A 22,956-nucleotide genomic window follows, 5' to 3' on the forward strand; every position below is an offset into this window, starting at 1 on the left:
CCATTCCCGAGGACATGCTTCCATGTTGCTGATTGGTTCTGCTTGATAATGATCCAAAGCAGTGCGGACTGACGCATGTTCATTTTCATTATCCGAGTCAGATGCCACCAGCAGAAGGTTGATTTTCTTTTTTGGTGGTTTGGGTTCTGCAGTTTCCGCATCAGAATGTTGCTCTTTTAAGACTTCTAAAAGCATGCTCCACACCTTGTCCCTCTCAGATTTTGGATGGCACTACAGATTCTTAAACCTTGGGTCGAGTGCTGTAGCTATCTTTAGAAATCTTATATTGGTACCTTCTTTGCATTTTGTCAAATCTGCTGTGAAAGTTTTCTTAAAATGAACATGTGCTGGGTCATCATCCAAGAGTTCTATAACATGAAATATGTGCAGAATGCAGGTAAAACAGAGCAGGAGACCTAATGCTTCCCCCAAGGAGTAAAGACACACATTTAATTGATGCATTATTTTATTAACGAGCATCATCAGCGTGGAAGCATATGAATGTTTAGCATATCTGGCATGTAAATACCTTGCAGTGCCTGCTACAAAAGTGCCATGCGAACACCTGTTCTCACTTCTAGATGAGATTGTAAATAAGAAACAGGCAGCAGTATCTCCTGTCAATGTAAACCAACTTGTTTGTCTTAGCAATTGGCAGAATAAGAAGTAGGACTGAGTGGACTTGTAGGCTCTAAAGTTTTACAGTGTTTTGTTTTTGAGTCCAGTTATATAACCAAGAAAAAATCTGCATTTTTTTATTTACACTTTCATGATAGAGACTGCACTTCAGTACTTGTATGAGGTGAATTGAAAAATACTATTGTTTTTATCCATTTTTACAGTGCATATATTTGTAATAAGAAAAATAAAGTGAGCACTGTGCACTTAGTAGTTTGTAATTGAAATGAATATTGAAAATGTAGAAAAATATCCACAAATATTTAATAAATTTCATTTGGTATTCTGTTATAAGAGCAATTGATCGCAATTAATTTTTTTGAGTTAATTGCATAAGTTAACTGTGATTAATTGACAGCCCTATAAAATATATGTTGCTGTGACTTTACTAGATTATTTCAAACATGTTAGAATGCATTAGCTAACGTAGTTTAACATCGCACTCCTAAATCATAGTCTATCCAGGGCCATAGTATAATAGGGTAAACTGCTTCAAACCAGGTTAAGCTTCACTGATGTATATGATCATTTACATAAGTTTACCCAGAGAGTTGCATTAGTTTGGCTGACCACTAGTGTCTTAACCCTGATACGGTCAAAACCTGATTCTCATTTTTTTAAGTCAAATATCAACTTCAGATGATGCACTAAAGTGTGTGGTGGGTGTGTGTTTGTTTTGTTTTAATTCAGATGTATGAGTGTGGAACCTCTGTCATGTAGGTTCTGTCCACAAAGCATTGGTGGTGAGGATTAAAATTTTTACATTTGTCCTCTTCCCCCAAAAGTCACTCTTGTTTTCTTTTCTTGACTGTTTTGCAAATGGCCACCATTTAGGCAACATCTGATTTTAACTATTTTAAACAAACTTTAATTGTTTTCCAAAATAAAATAACTTGTTTATGTTGAATTTTAGGTACTAATATGGGGCACTTTTGTTTATTAACTTGCACATTCGCTTTTAGCAAGCTGCCACATTGAGTTCTTGCATAGTGTGTGTCTTGATTGGTCCATTTTCTGTGAACTCCATTCTGAAAGTGTGTATTTTGTTTAAATCTAGGGCTTCTAGCATCTCCGCAGTCAGCACCTGGAAATTTGGATGCTGGAAAAAGTGGAGATGTTAAAGGTAATGGAACAGGAGGAAGCAGAGAAAATAGCACTGTTGATTTCAGTAAGGTAAATGACATTACATATTTTCTCAATGATTAGTAAGTAGGGCTATGTAACAGTATGGTACCCAAACTGGTTGCTATTTCTACCTTAATTTGGGTTAACTACAGCAGTATCAGAATGCAGTATGGATTAAAATTAATTAGCCATTAAATGTTTTGGCTACTTTTGCAGTACATCTGGGCTTACTATTGTTAGATAATTTTGCCACTTCACATGTGCAGTATTTCATGTAACTTGACATAAGAAGCCACTGTACTTGCTGATTGAGCAATACGTAATATTTTCAGGTTTGATACACTGCAAAAGTTTTTACAAAACATGAGTGTTGTGGGTGTTTTTGCATATAAAGTGGCTTAAATTTTGTGAATTTCTGTTTTTCTTACTTTAGAGACTTAAGACCCCTTTTCAGAAAAGGGCTTTTATGCATTGTTCTGTAAAAGCCATGGAAATCTTAAGGATAAAGAGCATCAGTTGTGTTACTTCTGGAAGTAAACCTTGTGTTCTACTGTTAACCTCTCCCATCTTCTGTAACTTAAATGTTTTGGGTTATAGGAATCACTATGGTTCTTACTACAAAATTCACCTGTTCGGTGTAATCTGTACAGTAAAATATAGTAATAAACTGTTTGCGAAATTAAATTTAATAATTGTGCTTAAGCAAAGCTAATTTACATAGTAGTTCTCATCTGATCATGGCAGGTGCCATTTATTCCTACTCTGTCACAGTTTTTACATTTTTGCTTGGCCTGTCCTTCTGTACACCTGCCTTGTCTCCTGTTGGGCAGGAGTCAGCCTCCTGGCACTGTAGTTGTGGCACACTTGGTGTGGGACTCAAGAGGCCAGCTGTAAGTTTTCTAGATAACAACGTAACTAGTGTTAGTTTCTTGTGCCTTTTGTGTATCTGTTTGTAAACTAAAGAGTCAATGTGCTGTACAGTTTTGTAATGTTCCTCTGTAATTATATGCAGAAATGTAAGTTTCTTTATTTTGTTTCAGCCGTTTGTTTTTTGTGGATGAAAATTATATTAAAGCTATTTATTCCTTTAAAAATATTTAAAATACCATTTATAAAATGTAAAATAACTAAATTCTGGAAACTGCATATAATTACATGAACTCTCCTTAGTTATTGTTTTGTCGATTGGCTGTCAAGTAATGTCACCTACCATAGAGAAAATATTTCTGTCTTGAGAAGTTACTGTGAAAAAGTGATTATGTAGCTGAAACTTTTTAGAATATAATAAATAATAGTAGTTCTAACTTGTAACAATAAAAACAATATACTAATAAAATACTGCTGACAGACATATTTTATACACATCATATGCGTGTGTTTTCTGTTCCTATACATGTGAAATATTTCTTTTGCATTTATATTGTTTTCATCAAAACAAGAGTTGAACAATCAATACTCTTCTTAGTTTTTAAAAATTATTTGTAGAATTATCAATAAGAATTGTAAAGAAATAAGCAATTGTTTAATCTCTATATTATAGGTTGATATGAACTTCATGAGGAAAATTCCCACAGGAGCGGAAGCATCAAATGTGTTGGTGGGAGAAGTAGATTTTTTGGAAAGACCAATTATTGCTTTTGTGAGACTGTCCCCTGCTGTGCTTCTCTCAGGTCTCACAGAGGTTCCTGTTCCTACACGGTAAAGAAATCCTTGAATAACATGCATTTACTCACACAATGAAGTAACAACACTTCAGTGTTCAAGCAGAGCATAGATCAGGGTTTAGATTGTGAACTCATTGGGACAGGAACTGTCTTAAATCTCTGTCTTGCATGGCAAGCAATTGTTGCAGATTTGTGTAATGAGGGACATCTAAACCTCCTCCCAAAACTTGAAAAAATGATGATATTTTGGTGATATCTTTAGAACTATTTACGAAGTTTGAAACTGACAATACAGGTGGGTGTGGGAAGGATGGATCTCAGAGCTGCTGGTCCTCCTCTTACGCCATTTTAACTGTGTGACTAAGACGACTTACACCCCTCCCCCAATGTTAACATGACAATAGACGTAGTCCATTGAGTCTTGAAGTATGAGTACTCTGTGTAGAGTGCTGTATTGTGAAAACACAGCTAGAGCGTGGGAAACTTACTTGATCATGTGATCTCTAGAGTGTACATTCTAATGTGTCTTTACATGTAAATATGGATGTTAGTTTTTGCAAATCTGATACCAAAATGAAATACATTTACACCTTTCTTTTTCTAGTGGCTAGGAAATGCAAAGTGAAGGATGGGTATAATCCTTCTCTTCTCCAGTCCCTACCAATGGTATGGCTTTAAGGGAAAATTTTTCAATACTTTGGTGTTTATCACTGAGGATGAAATTCACCTCCACTGGCACAGGAAGTGCATGTTGGATCTACCTGTACTAGTATTCTGAGGCCCCCCAGCGGAGGGCAGGTTAATATTTTTGTTGTAGTAGAATGTGTCGTCTGGGACTTAATGTTGAAAGCAGTTTGATACATTGAAAATTAAATACATTTGGTAGACAAAAATGTGACCAATCTGATGTGGGATTATGTGAAATTATTTTCACAATAATTTTTTATGAACTAATTTATACAGGACACTGCCAGACACAGTAGAACTAAATCATTTGATGCATGTTTTCATCAAATTCATTTAGAGCTGCCATCAGAGAAAAAATATGTGCATTGGGTTATTGTTGTTGGAGAAGGGTAAAACCTGTGAACGTTTGGTTTAGTTTTTGTATCTAAAATGCAATTGCAGTTTCTTCAAAGAATTTTTCTGGAGATTTTCTTACAAGGACAGTGTGGAAAATTGAACGTAATGGTTTTCAGTATAATTATTGCATAATAATATTAACCTACTAACCTTTGCAATATGATTCTAACTGAATTACCTGGTTTTGAAAATTCTTTTTAAAAAAAATGGCAACACTGCTTTAATTTTTCACAGAAAATAGTTCCAAAATTACAGTAATTTAAATCTTTGTGTTCTATTTGTTTAGCTAAAACATCATCCATTTTATCAGTACCAAAATTATGAGCCTACATATTATGAATTCTAATATATGATTTGAACAAGTAGCCTCAGATTTGGTTTGAGCAGCTGGCTTTTTACAAAAGGCTTAAGGTGAAATAACTCTGCTCTCCTGGTCTCCTCTCCTGTCTTAATTTTTCCTACAGGTTCTTGTTTCTGTTACTGGGTCCAGCAGGCAAGGCACCACAGTACCATGAAATCGGAAGATCAATAGCAACGCTTATGACTGATGATGCAAGTAGTATATGTTTACAATCCATTGAAAGCAAACCTGAGTGTTGAATAAAAATTTGCAGAAGTCTGAAATCATGGTCTCACAGACTATGCTTAATGAAATCTCTTTACAATCTATAATTCACAGATACATGGCACAACCAAACTAACTTTATATAAAGAACAATGAAGAGACGATCCACAGAAATGAGGAATGGATGTATAATAGCAATTTAAATTTATTCCTTGCCTTTCTTGTAGAACGATCCCAAAAGTACTTGAGGAAAGATATCTTTAACCTACCTCTTAAATACAGCCACTTGTGCCATGAAAGATGGCAGCTATTAAACAATACATTGTAATGTTACAGGACAGAAAATTAAGACTGCTGTATAAAACTCAAACACCGAATGGATAGTTTTAGATGGGCAGAATGTAATGGCCAAACTTGAAATTTTGCCAGACACTTGAATTAATACTTCTAGTCTTCTGTGCAGTGCTGTGAGGTGTTTAAAGAGAACTGGGGATCAGGATCTCATTTATTTTTTCATTCAAAAGAAGACACCTCCCACAGCATATTTGGATATTGTTTCAATACTGAATTCTCACTACTACTAGAGTAAGTTAACTGAAATGTTAGCATTTCTTTGGGTAACAGCAATTTTAACTTTTGAATTTTAATCCAGAAATATTTCTAAAGTTAAGGTATTTAATTAGAGCTTCTGGTTTTAGGTGTGTATTTTTAGGAACAAAAAGGCTTATTGGGAATAAAAATTGACTTGATGAGTGTTTAGCAAATGAATTCTATAAAACATTTAATAATATAGAATATTTAAAAATTCCAGAATTATATAATTTTTTTTCTCCCTCTGAAGACCTGCATTTCTAGGGATTAACTTCCAGTACATGTGGCAGCACTTTAAGATCTGCCTCTGCAAACAATTTCTAATACTGACTAAACTTATCATTTTTAATGGGTAAAATTCCACCAAAGGAAAAGTGTGATTAGTTTTTTTTTTTTTTAAATGAAGCCGTATCGGTTTGACTTGAAACCAGAAACCCCAAGTTAAAATAGTCACTCACTGGTTTGTGAAACTGAATATAGTCTGAGATTCTTTTGCAAAAGCAAAAGTTCCATTAACTTTAAAGAGAGTGTGATTTGGCTCTGTACTTTCTACTTTTGTAAGATGCCACCCAGGATACATGAAATTTAAGGATATATAGTGGATGAATATGAAGTTCCTTATTTAATCAGTATGTATATTTTGACATTGAGTTAGTTTTAAATAGCTTGAATGTATTAATTCAGGGGTGGCATACACAACTAACTGTGGTGCATTGAACTGTTACTGAATCAGAGTTCAGTAGTTGTAAATCTAATTCATTTATTGAATGTTGTGAGGATGAGGTATTTTAATATTTACAAACATTTAATGAATTAATCCTCACAATATCCCAGTGACATCTAAAATGTATTATCCCTATTTTGTACATAGGGAAGCTGTTTGAAAGGGGATCTGGACCCATACCATGAGTCAGTGGCAGAGCAGGGACTAAACTACGGAGGTTCTGATTCCCCATTGAGAGATCTGACTGTGCAGTAAAGTGCTGAGAGAAATGCAAAAAGTAATCAGCACAACTATTGTAAAGAAAAGATGGATTTTTGGAAGTTTTGATTGTTATAAACAAGACTGTAGATTATTTAGTCAAGAACACTTCAAAAATATTTGGAACCACAATTACATATATACATGCACAAGATTATGAATGCAAGCACTTACGCACATATATGAAAGAATTTGCATGTGCAAAACCCACCAACTACACACACAGTTGTTAATATTTGAAAAAGGCTTATACAAATCTGTTTACATGCAAAATTGCAAGTGCACAAGTAAAAGCCTAGGTGAGACCCATGGAAAATTTGCCTACGACTTTTTTACTCAAGTGTCTCTCTAAGGGGTCGCTGTTACCCAGCATTCATTTGTGTGTGTATTTCTTTCCCAATAAAGGTTTTCCACGATGTTGCTTATAAAGCTAAAGACCGTAATGATCTGTTATCAGGAATTGATGAATTTTTAGACCAAGTGACTGTCCTGCCTCCAGGAGAGTGGGATCCATCTATACGCATTGAGCCACCAAAAAGTGTTCCTTCCCAGGTAAGAGCTTTTACAGTATTGTGGTCTGTGATATGTTTCTAAAATACATTTCGAAATTCAATCCAAAACTTATAATAATAATTAACATTTATTAGAGCAGCAGTAGCCTCCTTCACCTTTCAATTTGAGAGAAAGATTAGGCTCTCTGTAAAATAACACTAGCTATATTACGTTAACTTGTTTATCTCCTCTACTCTGTTTTTGCTTGAAATCAATCTTATTAATTTCTCTAATCTTGAATACTCTCAAATTTTATTTTGGTATTTTTATAATAAAAAGTTTTGTTATGTGAATCTAATGATTATAAACTAGACTATTGCAGTTTTTCCAAAGGAAAATGGAAACAAAAATTAAATACAAATTTAGGTAGGGAAAATCTGGGTTAGAAAATGAAAACACTGTAAAATATATGTGAAAAATAAAAATGGATAATATTAATGCATTCTGCTGTGTTTGGAATGAGAATTTAAATCCCAAACATGGTCTTCTGCTTGTTGTTCTAAAGAGTGTTTTGTGCTGCTCTTATGCTGCACCCCACAGGCGTGTTAGGGTGGGAAATTGTGCTCTAAAGAAAACCTGATTAGTTTTCATAGTTGAGGGAAATTGCTGCACAGTGGGTCTGGTACACTGAGGGATAGGGGCCCTCCTCTTTTGGAGGGTTGGTCATATACTCTATCAGGTGGTAACAATCTTGGAGAGGTTTAAAGAGAAGGCAAAATTTAAAAGGGGGAAATGTAGCTTATTTATCAAGAAATGTGAAGTTAAAACCTTGGGCTCTTTACAGCCTGGGCTTTGGTTTCCAAAGAAAGTAGGTGAGTTGATGATGTGGGATATGAGTTAGACAAAGGAAGCCTGTGGTATTTGTGTGCTGTTGGTGTACCTTGCTGAGTATAAGGAGCAAAGTTTTTACATTTCCATATAAAAAGCAAAACTGTCTGCATAATGAGGTGGGGTGTGTGCATTTGTGTTTACATTACTATTTGTATGCACACATGATATAGCATATATGTAATTGGTATATAAAACATACATACATAATTTTTAGATAACTATTATACCTGAATCGGGTGTATCTTGCCATTAAGATGTATTGTTAATTGAGCTATGAATTCACTCCTTAGAAGCCATGTGATCCAGGAAAATGTATTCATAGATACTGTTGCCTTTTGGGAACTTTATTTACAAGTATCATCCATATCATGTTGTTCATTTGTATTGTAAATATTTATCAAATACCTTGTATTAAAATATTTTAAAATATTTTATTTTGGAAGTATTGGGTCTTTGCAAACTTTTCCTGACCAGAGGCTTATTAATAAAAGGTTACCCTAAAGTAAAATGTTTTAATGTACTTTCCTTACATAGGAGAAAAGGAAGATACCTAAATTTCCAAATGGATCTACTTCTACAGGAGAGATTCTCAAACAGGAGAGCCATCATGCTGGACCTGAGCTACGGAGGACTGGAAGGTGGGTTTGCTTACCTAAATACTAGTTATCACAAAGAAATACAAGCAATAAATCATTAATTCTGATTACCATTTTGTAGAATGATACATTTAAATCTTTTAAATTCATGGTAAAACACATCCTTTTTCCTTTTCAAGTGATTGGTTCTTGCCTATGATTGTTGTCCTGCTTAAAACATTCTCAATCCTGTGGCAATATTCCTCAATACACTTGTGAAGGATTTCATAGTATGAGGATGCCTCCTTTAACTGACTAAATTTTCAAAATATATTTTTAATTTTTAAACTATTATAAAGCATGCATTTATCATGAGTGTAGCAGCAACTTGGAAATTGTCTATATTGGGCTAGATATTCAAAATATTGCATAGGTACAAATCAATGTCTAAACTATTTTCTAGACCCCACAGAAGAAACTTTAAAAGAAGAGGTCATATTGTATGCAGCATCATATAACAATATTCATACCAATGGAATATGGGCAATGTAGTGATTTTTAGACCTGCAAAAAATTCAAAGAAAATTCTTGTAGATAAGTTGCACTTCTTGTCTGGAAATTTTAGTAAACTCAAACCCTTGGCTAAAAAATTGGATTGCCTACAAATTAGAAAAACAACTGATAAGACTTAACCAATCTTAATCTTTACTAAAATTTTATTGCAGGTTTGGATCAGCTGGAAAAAAAAACTATAGAGGTTCAAGAGTTAATATCCTACAGGCAAATAAATTTTCAACAGCATGAATTTAGTGATACTTTTCCTTAGAGAACCTGTCACCATATGAACTGACTTTGTTTTCAGCTCCAGTATTATGTCCTATACCAGGGGTGGGCAAACTATGGCCCGCGGTCTGTTTTAAGCCAGCCTGCGAGCTCCCACTGGGGAGCAGGGTCTGGGGCTTGCCTTGCTCTGGCGCTCCAGCCAGGGAGCAGGGTCGGGGGCCGCAGCACATGGCTCCCCGGAAGCTGCGGCATGGCCCCACTCTGGCTCCAATGGCCCCCCCTCTGTTGCTCCAATGGGAGCTGCAGGGGCAGTGCCTGCAGATGGGGCAGCGTGCAGAGCCACCTGGCCGCGCCTCCACGTTGGAGCAGAAGAAGGGACATGCCACTGCTTCCAGGAACTGCTTGAAGTAAGTGCTGCTGAGAGCCTGAACTCCTAATTTCTGGCCCCACCCTGGAACCCAAACCCAATTTGTGAGCATTCATGACCTGCCATACAATTTCTATTCCCAGATGTGGCCCTCAGGCCAAAAAGTTTGCCCACCTTTGTCCTGAAAGCTGGATTTTAAATATTCTTTTTGTGCTTATTACGTGTTTTGATGACCACTTCATTCAGATCTGGGCCTCTTAAAACATTGTTTGGGCAGAATGATTTGCCAGGATCTTTTCAGTGTCTAGCCCATTATATGCAAAATAGCTAAACAGCATTTTAAAATATATGGTTAAGTATAAACCACGTAATTTTTTTATACAATTAACTGAATTGGAATTGACTAAATTAGTTTACATTTTAATCTGTGTTGTATTTTAAATTGGATTATGAAATTGTTAACTTTGTGCTGGCAGTCGGCATTGGCAATCTTGTGTAGCCCATAGTTTTAAACTAGCTAGAATCCTTTAGTGTACAGTTTGACGAGTTTCATCTCACCTATTTAGGCTTTTTGGTGGTTTGATACTTGACATCAAAAGGAAAGCACCTTTTTTCTTGAGTGACTTCAAGGATGCATTAAGCCTGCAGTGCCTGGCCTCGATTCTTTTCCTATACTGTGCCTGTATGTCTCCTGTAATCACTTTTGGAGGGCTCCTGGGAGAAGCTACAGAAGGCAGAATAGTGAGTACAAAGAATGGTAGTGGCCAGGCTTTTAGATCTTCAGAGGCAAGTGACTGTGTGCATTTGTCTCATTTATTCATACTTTTATTTGAAGAGTTTATCCACAGCACTTGATTAGCCTGCCCAAAGCAGACATTCCCCAAAAGGTAATTGCTGTGGAAAATGTGAACAGGAGAGGATGCACAGTTAAGGTAAAAATGTTTATCCTGCCTTACTGGGTGAATGGCTTCATGAGTTGAAAAAGAGCTTTCATTGCCTTTTTGGAAAGAGACAATAGAATTGGCTCAAAAAATGTAAGCACTAAAACTGCACCATCCCAGTAGGCCTACTTAGGATAAGTCAGAGGCTCAAGGTGGATAGCTAACCAAGCTTAATGGCCTTGAGTAGTAGGCCTGTGTGGATGATAATGCTGATGATGCATTGGCAGAGGAAGCAGAATTGTATATTTAAACCATGGACAAAATATAAATGTTTTTTCGCTAATTGTTTTACTTTATATCCTTAATAAGAGGAGATAACCAAGGTTTATAAACAGAAAATACTCTTCATTTTAAACCTTAACAAATTTGGCTATAGAGAAATATCTTTTTAATCTTGGTAATGCCATATTGGATAGTATGCAGACTATAGCCATTTTAACTAAATTACTTACTAGGGCTTTCCAGTTTTCTTAAAGGGGGAAATGGTCACATCCACTATTGTATAAAGTCAGCGTTTCAATGTGAATTAGCTAATGACTGTTAATTAAAATTTATGAAATGTATTTTCTATTTTTAATTTTGTTGTGAAAATGACTTTTTTCTTTTAGGGAAAATATAGGGATGTATTTAAATTTTTCCTTAAAACATCTTAGGATTTTGATTATACAAAATACAAAAAAACTCCATACTGCTTTTCAGAGCACACCTTTAAACTTGAATTGTAGTACTTGTTTACACTTGTACTTATTTAACTGGACTCTATTTTTTTGCAAAGAAGGCCTGTGACTTGAATATTTCCTTATTAACAGGAGAATTTTAACAAGCTGTTGGCTGGTACAAAATCTGCTTCTAGAAATAAATTACATTCTTGTACTGTGCCATAATTTTATTATTCCAGAGTTAGGACGTTTTCAGGCAGTTGGCATAAAAACATTAACATGGTTTGTACATGTACCTCTTATTCATAATTTTGAAAATGTGTTCCTTTTTAAGATTTGATTTTAAATACCTTCTTTTTTTTAGCTGTCTGGGATTATTTGCGGGCTTGTTCCTGCCTTCAGATACTTTGGTGTGCATCAATGAATATAATAAATTAGTTACTGTGCACGTATGTTGAAGCACAGTAGCTGACTTTGTAAGGTACAAAGTTTGTGTTCAAACCCCTCCCTCACATTCCCAGAGAATGTCACCTTCACAGTACTCCCTGTCCCTGCCACCATCCTGATTCAGAGCCCAAAGTTAATGCATTGATTGAACTAAAATACTAGTTTGAGGTTAACACTTGAACAATAGGCCAAATTGATGTATCATCTTTTTGTGTAGCATGCGAAATTCGTTTTATTGCCCCAATTCAGCAATTTACAGCCCAGGTTTAAGTGCTGTGTTGAATTAGGGCTTAAATCCTGTTTGCATAGTTTTAGCTTTCTCGGGCTTGAATAATTACAGAAGAGCATTTTTTTTTTAAAATTGCAAGTCAAGAACGTTCTTGTCAAACTCAAGTCTTTTCATATTTTATTTTTTGACTGGCTTAGGTAATTTTTTAAAACTTAAACAATGTTTTAGGTCCAAAGCTCTGCTTTTTCTCTCTTGTAGTAGTTTATAATGTTTTATTTATTTATTTTAAGAGGAAAGTGTTTTAGTAAAGCATGTAATTCCAGGACAAAAACATATAGTTTACCCTAACAAAGAGAAATGCATTACCAGGTGGGATGCTGGCTTACTACTCCATCTTTTCATTATCATGTATACGTAAACCATTCAGTGTTCAGTAACACCCAGTCAGTTTCTTTTGTAATGCTTGGTTGACTGGTGCAAGTTTGATACAGCACACTGTATCAAGTTTTCGTACAGATATGCTGCAATATCTTCTTTCTTCCAGAAAGACAGTTTTTCTCTTTAACCACATTTGATAGACCTTGTGTTTGTTAAAATTGTTGGTGTGTGCTTTTCCTCCTTTGCCTTCAGAATGAATAACTTGTTCTTATGGGTATGGATAGCTTTACGGTTGTTCAAGAGTGAGGCATTCCAAATCTTTTGACTATGATACTGTTATTTCCGTGCTGTGTTAAGTTACTTATGTGTATAAAGCATCAATATCAATATTGGTTTTACTGTTTTCATTCCTAACTTTATTTCTAAGTTGGTGGTTTATAAAATCATAAGTGTGAAAACATGGTGATAAATGTTAACCATAAATGCAATGTGTCATACCAATTTTTTTCCCTCCAAACAGAGTGCAATAGAATCTCTCTTTGGAGCCTCATTAACTGGGATTGCCTATTCTCTGTTTGCTGGGCAACCTCTTACGATACTGGGGAGCACCGGACCAGTGCTAGTATTTGAAAAAATATTATTTAAATTCTGCAAGTAAGTAATATTTACATTGACTTGATACATTTTCTGAACTTAAGGATAACTCAGACTTCCTGATTAGATTTTAATACTGAAAGTGGAAATCTGCAAGTAGGCATGGACTGAAACCAGACTTTACATTTTAGTTGGGCTGCATTTTAATTCTCAGATTCAAACCTGGTTTTGTGACTTTGTGTTGGGGTTGGATCAAAAACTAGAAGAGATCTGCCTTTCACTCTGGTGACCATAATTTTGCAAGAATAGCCTGCAAGATCTTGGCAATGTCAAATGTCATTCTGAACCCTTGTCTTGATTTGGCCACAAATCTAAACCTTGAACCCTTGTCTTGAATTTTATCTCGATTCAGATACTGTTTCTATCCCATCTCTAGTTACAAATTTAAATAGATTAAATCTTACTTTTGGAATTATAAATAATTTGATACATAATCTATATCAGATTTATAAATATAGTGTTTTAAAACTACTTTTATGTTTAAAAATTGTAACAATCTTACACAGATGAAAGAAAAAAGGATCACCATTTCCTTGTGGAAGTCTTTTTTATTGTTTTTTTTTTAAATATTTCCTTGATGGTGTATCTGTATCAGTATAAATTATCGTTCACTTTCAGCCATAGCGTTTGACAGTATTCGTTTTCTCTTTGATCTTCTAGAACAGTTCAAATATGTGGATTGTGGTTCCTCCCAACCAGCAAATTAAGAAAGCACACTTAAGACTTTAGATCTTAGTCTTGACCTTTAGCTGTTAAATTCCAGCGTGTAGAGACTGCTGGCCCTAGCATGCTGTTGCTAGAGGAGAAAACAGGACTTGGAGTATATAAAGAAACTCTATGCCCCTTGGATGTGAGGCACTGGTTGATTTCAGCAAGGAAACCAGGATTCCAGTCCTGTGCCAGAAAAAGTCAGACAAAGCAAAGAATTACCAGACCTTTCTGCCTAAACTGCAATAGTGACTTTGACCCTGACAGGGAACCCTGAGGCTGAAAAGATAGACAGCCTTAAAGTATACCCCACACCCTTTAGGTGGAGAGGGGGTTCATACGCCCCCTACCTACATAACTGCTCGTTGGATCCCAGCACCTCCTCTCCATAGTAACAGCTCCAGCCCTCAGGATGAGGAAAAAAGTAGAGTGCCAGATGTTTCTGCCTCAAACAAAGGCTGCCCTCAGGTCAGGATAAGGAAGCCTCAAGAGAGTACAAGTGCAGGGACAAAAATTTGTGCCTTACCTTTTTTTACAAGATTGAATGGTTTACTGTTTCAGGTAGCCTTAAAGCTTTACTGAACACCTGTATTTTCTTTTTTCGAACAGGGACTATGGGCTTTCCTATCTTTCCCTGCGAACCAGCATTGGTCTGTGGACTTCATTTTTATGCATAGTATTAGTAGCAACTGATGCAAGCAGCCTTGTATGTTACATCACTCGATTTACTGAGGAGGCTTTTGCAGCACTCATTTGCATCATATTTATCTATGAAGCATTGGAAAAGCTTTTTCATTTGGGAGAACTGTATGCCTTCAATATGCACAATGACCTGGATAAATTGACTTCATATTCGTAAGTGTCAGGTTTTTTACATTTTTTTTATACCAGGATAATACTAATGGAACACCTTACAGTCCATTAGTAAAATTTTTGAATGTATAAATGTAAGTGTAAATGAACATATATAATAATATGCTTCCAAGAATTTTTTTAAAAAAAAAGCCTAATAATTTGAATGCTTGAATTTTTGCATCTTGAATGTTGTTTTTATTACATAGTCATAAAATTGCAACTTTGCATATAGATAGCCCAATCTCAGATATATATAAGGGAAAGCATGGTAGGTATGGTATAAATTTCATATAATCTCTACTAAATGTTTAAACATGTTGGGCCAAGTCCTGCTCTGTTATACCAGTCTGAATAGTTACGCTGACGTAAATCTGCACTAGCTGAAAATCAGTTTGTTTTGCTATGTAAAATCAATTTGTTTTGCTGTACACCTGATATGGTGTAAATCTTAAAACTTTAAAATAATATATGTACATATATGAGAAAAGAGTTTTGTCAACTGAAATATTTTGTACTGTAAAAAGTTTTCAATGTAAATAATGATATAGACTAAATTTATACAATAAGGATGGAACTTTTGTACCTTCAGATTTTTTTTATTCACTTTCTATCTTTAGATGCTGTCACAAGATGTATATTTTTTTTATTTTTACTTGTTATGTTTGATTTTCAGGCTCGGGTTCATTGGAAAACCTTTTCTCTAAGCCTAGCAAATAGTTCAACTATCTTCTTGCCTGTCTCTGGTTATTTGAAATAACTTGTCTTTATTTTTCTGGCCAGCCCATTAAAACCCACAATAGCTACATGAGCAGGTTCTTTTATGGAGTGCCATTATCCCAAAATGCATTTCACTTGCAAACAAATTTGCTAATGTGATGTGCAATTCAAGCATAAAATTCAGGTTCATGGCCTCAGATTTTTTAATTCTGTTAAAGGGATGCTGTCAACCTGACAACCTGAATGTTTTAAGTTAATTTTCTTTTCATATTGAGTGCCCTATGATGTCTTTCTTTTTTTAAAATTGTTTTTGGGTTTTTCTGCTCCCTACTTAATGTTTATAAGGATCTTTTCAACAATGGCAAAACTTAATGACTGAACAGGTTCAAAAGTGAAACTGACTCTATCCAAAGTCTGTCGAATGTACAATATAAACCAGATAGGAAAAACAGTTTTTTTGTCAAATGTTCAGTTATATTCATTATAGTAGGCACCAAGTTCTAGAAATAAATGTGATTCCCCCCCCCCCCTCAAGTTTGTACCTTTTTATAAGGAAATTTTTGATGGGTACCTGCTACCTGTTTCTGGAGAGACTCCTTTGCTTTATGCAGTTTTGAAGGAATTTAATGTTAGAATTTGAGAGGAAAATATATGGAACACTTTTTCCTGGAACTCTTCAGAAAATATTTCTAATAGTTCTTTTTAATAAAGCCACTTTCTTATCTCATGTATTTCACTTCACATAATGAGGAGTCTTGTACTCTGTCATCTTTATGTACTAGTTTGGGATAGAAGTTATTGTAGCCACTTTAACTTTTTGCAAATGTAAATAGCTTAAAATTGCAACATTGTGTTGAGTTTAAAAGTTCAAAAGCAAACTGAAACAAGAATGAAAAGCTCTTTACTGATGCTTAATTTTACTTTTCAGATGTGTGTGTTCTGAGCCTCAGAACCCTAGCAATGAAACTTTACAGATGTGGCTGAAGACCAATACATCCGTGGATACTGTAACATGGACTAACCTCACAGTTTCTGTGAGTAACTCAAAAAATTAAAACACGGTTACTTATTTTTCATCTTGTTTCATCCCCCAGTTGAATCTGGTTCAGCTTCTTTAGAATTCTGTAGAACACTAGGGGAGAATTGAAAAGAAGAAAGAGTATTTTCTCCCTTTTGAGTAGGTGGATGCCTTCTTTTTTGTGTTATGATCCATGCCAGTAATTTTCAATTTCACAGTAAGGGCTTGATCTAAATCTTAAACATTTATCCATGCATACTTCTGAATTTGGCAGGCAGTGCCAAGTTCTTTCAGAGGCTTGGTGAGATTATTTTGATATTAATTGGTAATTGTTTTGCTGTATTAATATAGTATCTTAGAAACATTCATTTTTAATAAGATATGAGGTCTCAATTCAGCAGAGTTGTGTATGTGCTTAAGATTCATTGACTTCAATTGACTTAAGTACATGTGTAAAGTTAAGCATGTACTTAAGTGCTTTGCTAATTTAGAGTCTGAAAATTGTATAAAGTACATTTGAGGATCATTTTTTGGTTCGGGAGTGAGGGAGATGTAAAGATAAGTCTTCAATTGTAATACTCAATGCTAGGACCAAAAATAAATAGAAGTTAAAAAAAATTTTTTTAGGAATTATCCACAGTCCTAAAAGGTAGTATCAGAATGTTTGTCTGGTTTTCTACTACAGAAGCAACGAACTCTGAAATTTCTCCCTTGATCCTCCCTAGACACCTTTGGTCTAGGATAGAAACAAAATTAACAATTTAATATTTGCTTCCAAACTTCTCCAACTTTAGGAGCATATGCTGAGAGCATTTGGTGCGTGGTCCCTACCTCCCTTAAGTCTTGGGGTAATTAGTCTATGTAAAAAGCTCCAGTATAGGCTTTGTGCTTTAAAAAATAAAAACTGATTGCCTTTTTCAGTGCAAATTATTTGTTTTGGTGAATTTAAGGGGGAGGCCGCAAGTTATAATGCTCCTTTGAATGACCTTTATTTTAAAGAGTGTAACTTGTTTTTTGTTGTTTTTGTTTGTAGGAATGCAAAAAGTTTCATGGTGTGTTTCTTGGATCAGCTTGTGGTCATCATGGCCCATATATTCCAGATGTTCTGTTTTGGTCTGTGATATTATTCTTTACAACATTTTTCCTCTCCTCTTTTCTCAAGCAGTTTAAGACCAAACGTTATTTCCCTACTAAGGTAATTATTGTTCACTGCCATTTTGCTTTGAAATGAAAGTCTTTCCTTCTTGCATACAATGATGTAATTCACTCCAGTTTTACTTTTACTTACTGTGTTTCCAAAGGTTCAGAACTTTGTATTGAGAATATTAGTTTGCTGCTATCATTCTCCCGGTGAGAACAGAAATAAGTGATTGATAATTGGCTGATAATGCTGTAAATTTAGGAGTTAAAACTAAAAATATAGACACTGAGACAGAGGGTACTGGAAATGGTTAAAAGTTCTTGAAATTATGATAACTGAACTGTCATTTTCTTAAATTCTTTACTGTATTCACAACAATGAGTAACCTAAACATTCACAGATCTAAGCAGGCCCCAAATCCACATTGGGATATAGTCAGATCTCACAAAGTGATTAGACATCCACACAGTTTGTCACATCCATTGGCACAGGATGATGACTTGATACCTAATCTGGGGGAAAAAGTATATCCCCAAACACAAGAGTGTTGGGAGCAACATCCCTTCACTCAACACTGTTAGGGGGCTGATCTAATCCTTGCTGCTTGGATCAAGTGCCAGAAGGTAATTCCTTTTAGCCAAAAGAAAGTGGGGAAGATGCTTGTGAAATTTAAACCCATACCCACATATGCACATTAACTTTTACCAGTCCATCTTCCACACCTTGAAACTGTCCTACAGCATAACCCAAATTAGCTGAAGTATAAACATGCAGATCTCAGTAAAACTATAAATTCTAAAGTGTGCTCTTGGAAATAAGAGTGACAATGTAGAAACAAGATGTAAGAAAGGAAGAGATGAGCAGCCAGCCAGCCAACTCCCAAGTGAGAGGAGATCCGTGAGATTAGGCAATAGCACTGTTAGCTGGCTGGTGCTACAGCTCTATTATATGGGGAGGCATCCTGTGGGGTAGCCTCTACAATGTTTTGCAAGTTGAAAAAATCATCACTATTTGTGCAGGCATCTTGCAGAAAAGAATCATGGCTATTGTTTCATAATGAAATAATACCTTATCATATATGGAATGCAGCTATACTAGGTATGTAGTGTTTAGGATGGGGGATTAGAAGTTGAGCATAGAAATTAGACTCTGCAGCGTGGGGCCTGGGTCACTTGCTGGAGGATTCTCTGCACCCTGAAGTCTTTAAACCACAATTTGAGGACTTCAGTAGCTCAGATGTAAGTTAGGGGTTTGTTACAGGAGTTGGTGGGTGAGATTCTGTGGCCTGTGTTGTGCATGAGGTCATACTAGACGATCATAATGGTCCCTTCTGACCTTAAAGTCTATGATTCTATGACTCTTGCTATGGGATGTCCATTGTATTTTATATTTTGAGGTGGAGGCACATGCATCAAGTTGGGCTGAGGAACCTGTTTTAATGGTCTGGTCCTTCTTTTAAGGCTAATGGAACCCAATCACTTCCAAAAGCCTTTAAAGGAATTTGTTTCCTCCAACAGATCACTTCTTCGAGGTGAGGATTTAAGATATTTTATCCTCCATTAATAGGGTGGGCAATAAGACAATAGGGTTATGGTCACAGGTCACTTTATTTTACAGATAAAGTATGAGAGAAGATAGATGGAGTGCCAGGAATTGTGGGCTAAATCTGATCTGTTCTATCATTTAAAAAATTGAGCTAATTTAAAGTTGCAAAAATTATCCATTTTCACAGGCATTAAATATAGCAGTGAAAATAGATTGTATTTTAAGATATCTTTTTTTCCTTCTAGGTGCGCTCTACAATCAGTGACTTTGCTGTATTTCTGACCATAGTGATCATGGTTCTGATTGACTGGCTTGTTGGAGTTCCTTCTGCTAAACTACATGTTCCTGAGAAATTTGAAGTAAGAAACAAAAACCTTGTCCATTTAAAAAGGTTTAAATGATCTGCAATTTCATGGATAGTTGAACAGAGGAAAAATGAAAAAAATTGCTGTTAAATATGGAAAAAGAAATTGACTTTTTTTGTGTTTGCAAAGAAATGCACTGTAATAAGCGTGTTTTTTCCATGCTATTTTTTTTCTGGATTGATGTGTATTTTTAATTTCTCTGCATTTTCTGTTCTGGGTCTAATTTTCATCTGATAAAGGAAGTTCCTGGAGATCCTTGCTACTGTGTGGTGTTCTATCTCACCGAGTAGCATGAACCCTTGTTCAGGAGAGATGTGTAGAAGTCAAGGAAAATGGAAAGGATTATGTTTGTTTTGTCTTGCTAAATTTTTTTCACATAAACCACACCCTCATATGACTTAATGTTATAATAATGCACACCAAGCAGCTAATTGCACCACTCCTTCAGTCCACTAACTAAATGCGTTTTAGGTATAAGCCCTTGGTAAGATCTTCACCTACACCAGTTTTGCTGAGGACGTAGCACTAGTTATCTAATCAATGGATGAGCTACTTGTGGCACCTAAATCCATGAAAGCTCAGCAGCAAAAGTTGGCCTGAAAATTAATTGGGGTAAAACCAGACTTCTTACAATTGGCAGTTTTGATCATCCTGCAGGCTTTAGCTTCTTAGTGGGTGATGACCCAAATTGAGATTGATGATGATTTCACCTAGGTCTGCTCTGTTGTTGATAACATTGGAAGCATCAAGAAACAACTTGACGCCCAAACTGCAAAAGCATAGTCAGTAAAGAGGCACCTGATCAAGAATGTTCTTCATAAACTCAATATGCTGATAAATAGAGAGACAAACTGAGGATTTATAATGCTTTGGTGGCCAGTATTTTGACCTGTGGGATTGAAACATGGCCTCTCAGTGTCAAGATTGAAAAGAAGTTGGATATCATTCAGATGAAGATGTACAAAAAATTGAAACTATCAAATGGACAAATTCAAGTCGAATGAAGAGATCCATTTTTCTAACTAAACATGTCCCACTACCTCAAACTGTCGCCCAACACTCTAAAATGGAATGGTCATCTGCTCCGAAGCATACCAGCTTCTTTATGGGAAAAATCTTAGACTTTCCATCAATAAAGTAGGATCAAAAAGGCCCCCAGAAGACCTAAAACATGGCTGGTCAGCATCAACAGACGCCTGTCCCTTACATGCATCCTATCCTGTAACACCCAGGCTCAGGACAGAACGTGATGGAGGCACATACTGTTGGTGACCTCTATGCTGTCCAAGTGACAGCATGAGAACAAACATAACATAACCTAACTTCATTCCAAGACATTTTCATTAATTTAAAAACTTGAATATGATTCTTTTAAAAGGCATTTTAAAAAAAAGTATTTAATCTAAACTGAGTTTGACCTATTTATTATAGCAGGCATTTACAGTTATCGACTTTCATTCCTATTACTCAAATTTGTTTTCCAGCCCACTCAGAAAGACAGGGGATGGCTCATAGATCCTCTTGGAGGTAATCCTTGGTGGACACTACTGGTAGCTGCTTTTCCTGCATTACTCTGTACCATTCTCATTTTCATGGACCAGCAAATCACAGCAGTAATCATAAACAGAAAGGAGCATAAATTGAAGGTAATAGTTAGCTTTTCTTCATTTTTCGAATATATTCTGAACTCATTTGTAAGCATGTAAGACAACTTATTGCAAAAGAAACTTGTTCAGTGTTCGCTAAATAGGCTACATAACCGTAAATAGTATAGGTCTTTGAAACATAAAACTAAATTGCAGCTACTTAAATGATCTGTTCATATCTAGTAACAAAACACATGGCTACTAGTGTGGTGGGCATTCTAGAAATCTATCTAGAGAATTCTTTTTTAGTCATTTAGTGTATAAATCTTTTATGTGCTGCAAATCTTCATTTTTGCAGGTAACTCATTTCTTTACTTGACTTTACAGAAAGGCTGTGGCTATCATCTTGATCTGCTCATGGTTGGTGTTATGCTGGGGATATGTTCAATAATGGGCTTGCCTTGGTTTGTGGCTGCAACTGTCCTGTCTATAAGTCACGTCAATAGCCTAAAAGTAGAATCTGAATGCTCTGCCCCAGGAGAGCAACCTAAGTTCTTGGGAATCCGGGAGCAGCGCGTGACAGGGTTAATGATATTTGTTCTGATGGGCCTTTCTGTGTTCATGACCTCTGTTTTGAAGGTAAGAGATAATGGTTGTTCTAAAACATAGCATGTTTTATATTTTAATATCATTATTTACTATTGGATAATATAAGCACATTTAATATATGAATTAAAAGAAATCCACTTTCTATTAACTCTAAAATGACAACTCTAAAATGAAACGATGGCATAGATGAGAGTAAAAGACATCTGAGAAGATAGGGGTTATGATAAAAACTTGTTCCTTATCTCAAATGCTTGATTACTTAAGGCTCTTTTCTGACTAGTTATTTTTCAGTTTTCCAAGCTAAGGGTTAACTTGTGGCAGGTCTGTACCCCTAATGCAGCTAAGGCAGAGGTGGGCAAACTACAGCCCATGGGCCACACTGGGCCAGTGGGACAGTCTTGCCCGGCCCCTGAACTCCCAGCCAAGGAGGCTAGCCCCCGGCCCCTCCCCTGCTGTCCCCCTGCCCTGCAGTTATGCCACTGTGTGGGCAGCGCAGCTTGCACCCGCCCACCTCCCAGGCTTTCCAATAAGCTTGTCCTGCCGCTGGCATGGTAAGGGGGCAGCGGTGTTGGATAAGGATCAGGAGGTCCTGGGGGTCAGACAGGGGGCGGTTAGATGGGAGGGGCGGTCAGGAGTCGGGGGGGAAGGTGCAGCGGGGGTTGGATAGAGGGTGGGGTGCTGGGGGGACAGTTAGGGACAGGGGTCCCAGGAGGGAGCGGTCAGGGGACAAGGGTTGGATGGGTCGGAGGTTCCGGGGGGGCCTGTCAGGGGGCGGGAAGTGGGAGGGGGGGTTGGATGGGTCAGGGGTTCTGAGGGGGGCAGTCAGGGGGGTGGATGGGGGCAGGGGCCAGGCTGTTTGCAGAGGCACAGCCTTCCCTACCCAGTCCTCTGTACTGTTTCGCAACCCCGATGTGGACCTCAAGCCCAAATGTTTGCCCACCCCTGAGCTAAGGGAGTGAAGGAAGAGGAAAGATACGATAGCTCTGTACACCTGCTTGAGTGGCAATAATATAGAATAGGAGAAAGATTAAAAGTATACTTCTCAGGGAAATGATTCTATAAAAATGGCATTGTGGTATTTCATATACTGTGTTCTCACTATTCACACAATATTGTGTTTTGTCTATTTAGCAATCTTGCAAACTCACTTTGGTATTGGAGTATCAACCTCAATCCTTTCTCTACTATGCATCGCCATGCATAATAAAGGTTCTGCAGGTTATATTAGGGTCTCAGTTCACATCTGCATTGTCTCTAAATTATTCTTTCACTGCTTACAGTGATAGAGATGGCCAGGAATTTTTCAAT

At 36.4% G+C, this 22,956-nt stretch overlaps 1 protein-coding gene across 8 annotated transcripts in view; it reads left to right on the forward strand.

The window, feature by feature from the left end:
• Positions 1-22,956, forward strand: part of SLC4A7 (solute carrier family 4 member 7) — a 175,996-nt gene that overhangs the window by 135,014 nt on the left and 18,026 nt on the right. For 4 of the 8 annotated variants that reach the window (XM_038388775.2, XM_043509003.1, XM_043509004.1 and 1 more), the window contains 13 exons: positions 1,736-1,851; positions 3,344-3,501; positions 5,015-5,102; positions 7,094-7,240; positions 8,606-8,709; positions 10,363-10,537; positions 12,971-13,104; positions 14,422-14,667; positions 16,313-16,418; positions 17,436-17,597; positions 19,334-19,447; positions 20,938-21,099; positions 21,427-21,678. In XM_038388775.2, coding sequence (XP_038244703.1) covers positions 1,736-1,851; positions 3,344-3,501; positions 5,015-5,102; positions 7,094-7,240; positions 8,606-8,709; positions 10,363-10,537; positions 12,971-13,104; positions 14,422-14,667; positions 16,313-16,418; positions 17,436-17,597; positions 19,334-19,447; positions 20,938-21,099; positions 21,427-21,678 — 1,964 coding nt within the window. Of the gene's footprint in view, positions 1-1,735; positions 1,852-2,633; positions 2,694-3,343; positions 3,502-5,014; positions 5,103-7,093; positions 7,241-8,605; positions 8,710-10,362; positions 10,538-12,970; positions 13,105-14,421; positions 14,668-16,312; positions 16,419-17,435; positions 17,598-19,333; positions 19,448-20,937; positions 21,100-21,426; positions 21,679-22,956 lie in introns of all 8 variants that reach the window. The other 4 variants (XM_038388776.2, XM_043509006.1, XM_043509008.1 and 1 more) reach the window with 3 other exon arrangements.

The sequence above is a fragment of the Dermochelys coriacea genome, chromosome 2, assembly GCF_009764565.3.
Source record: "Dermochelys coriacea isolate rDerCor1 chromosome 2, rDerCor1.pri.v4, whole genome shotgun sequence".
Lineage (NCBI taxonomy): Eukaryota > Metazoa > Chordata > Testudines > Dermochelyidae > Dermochelys > Dermochelys coriacea.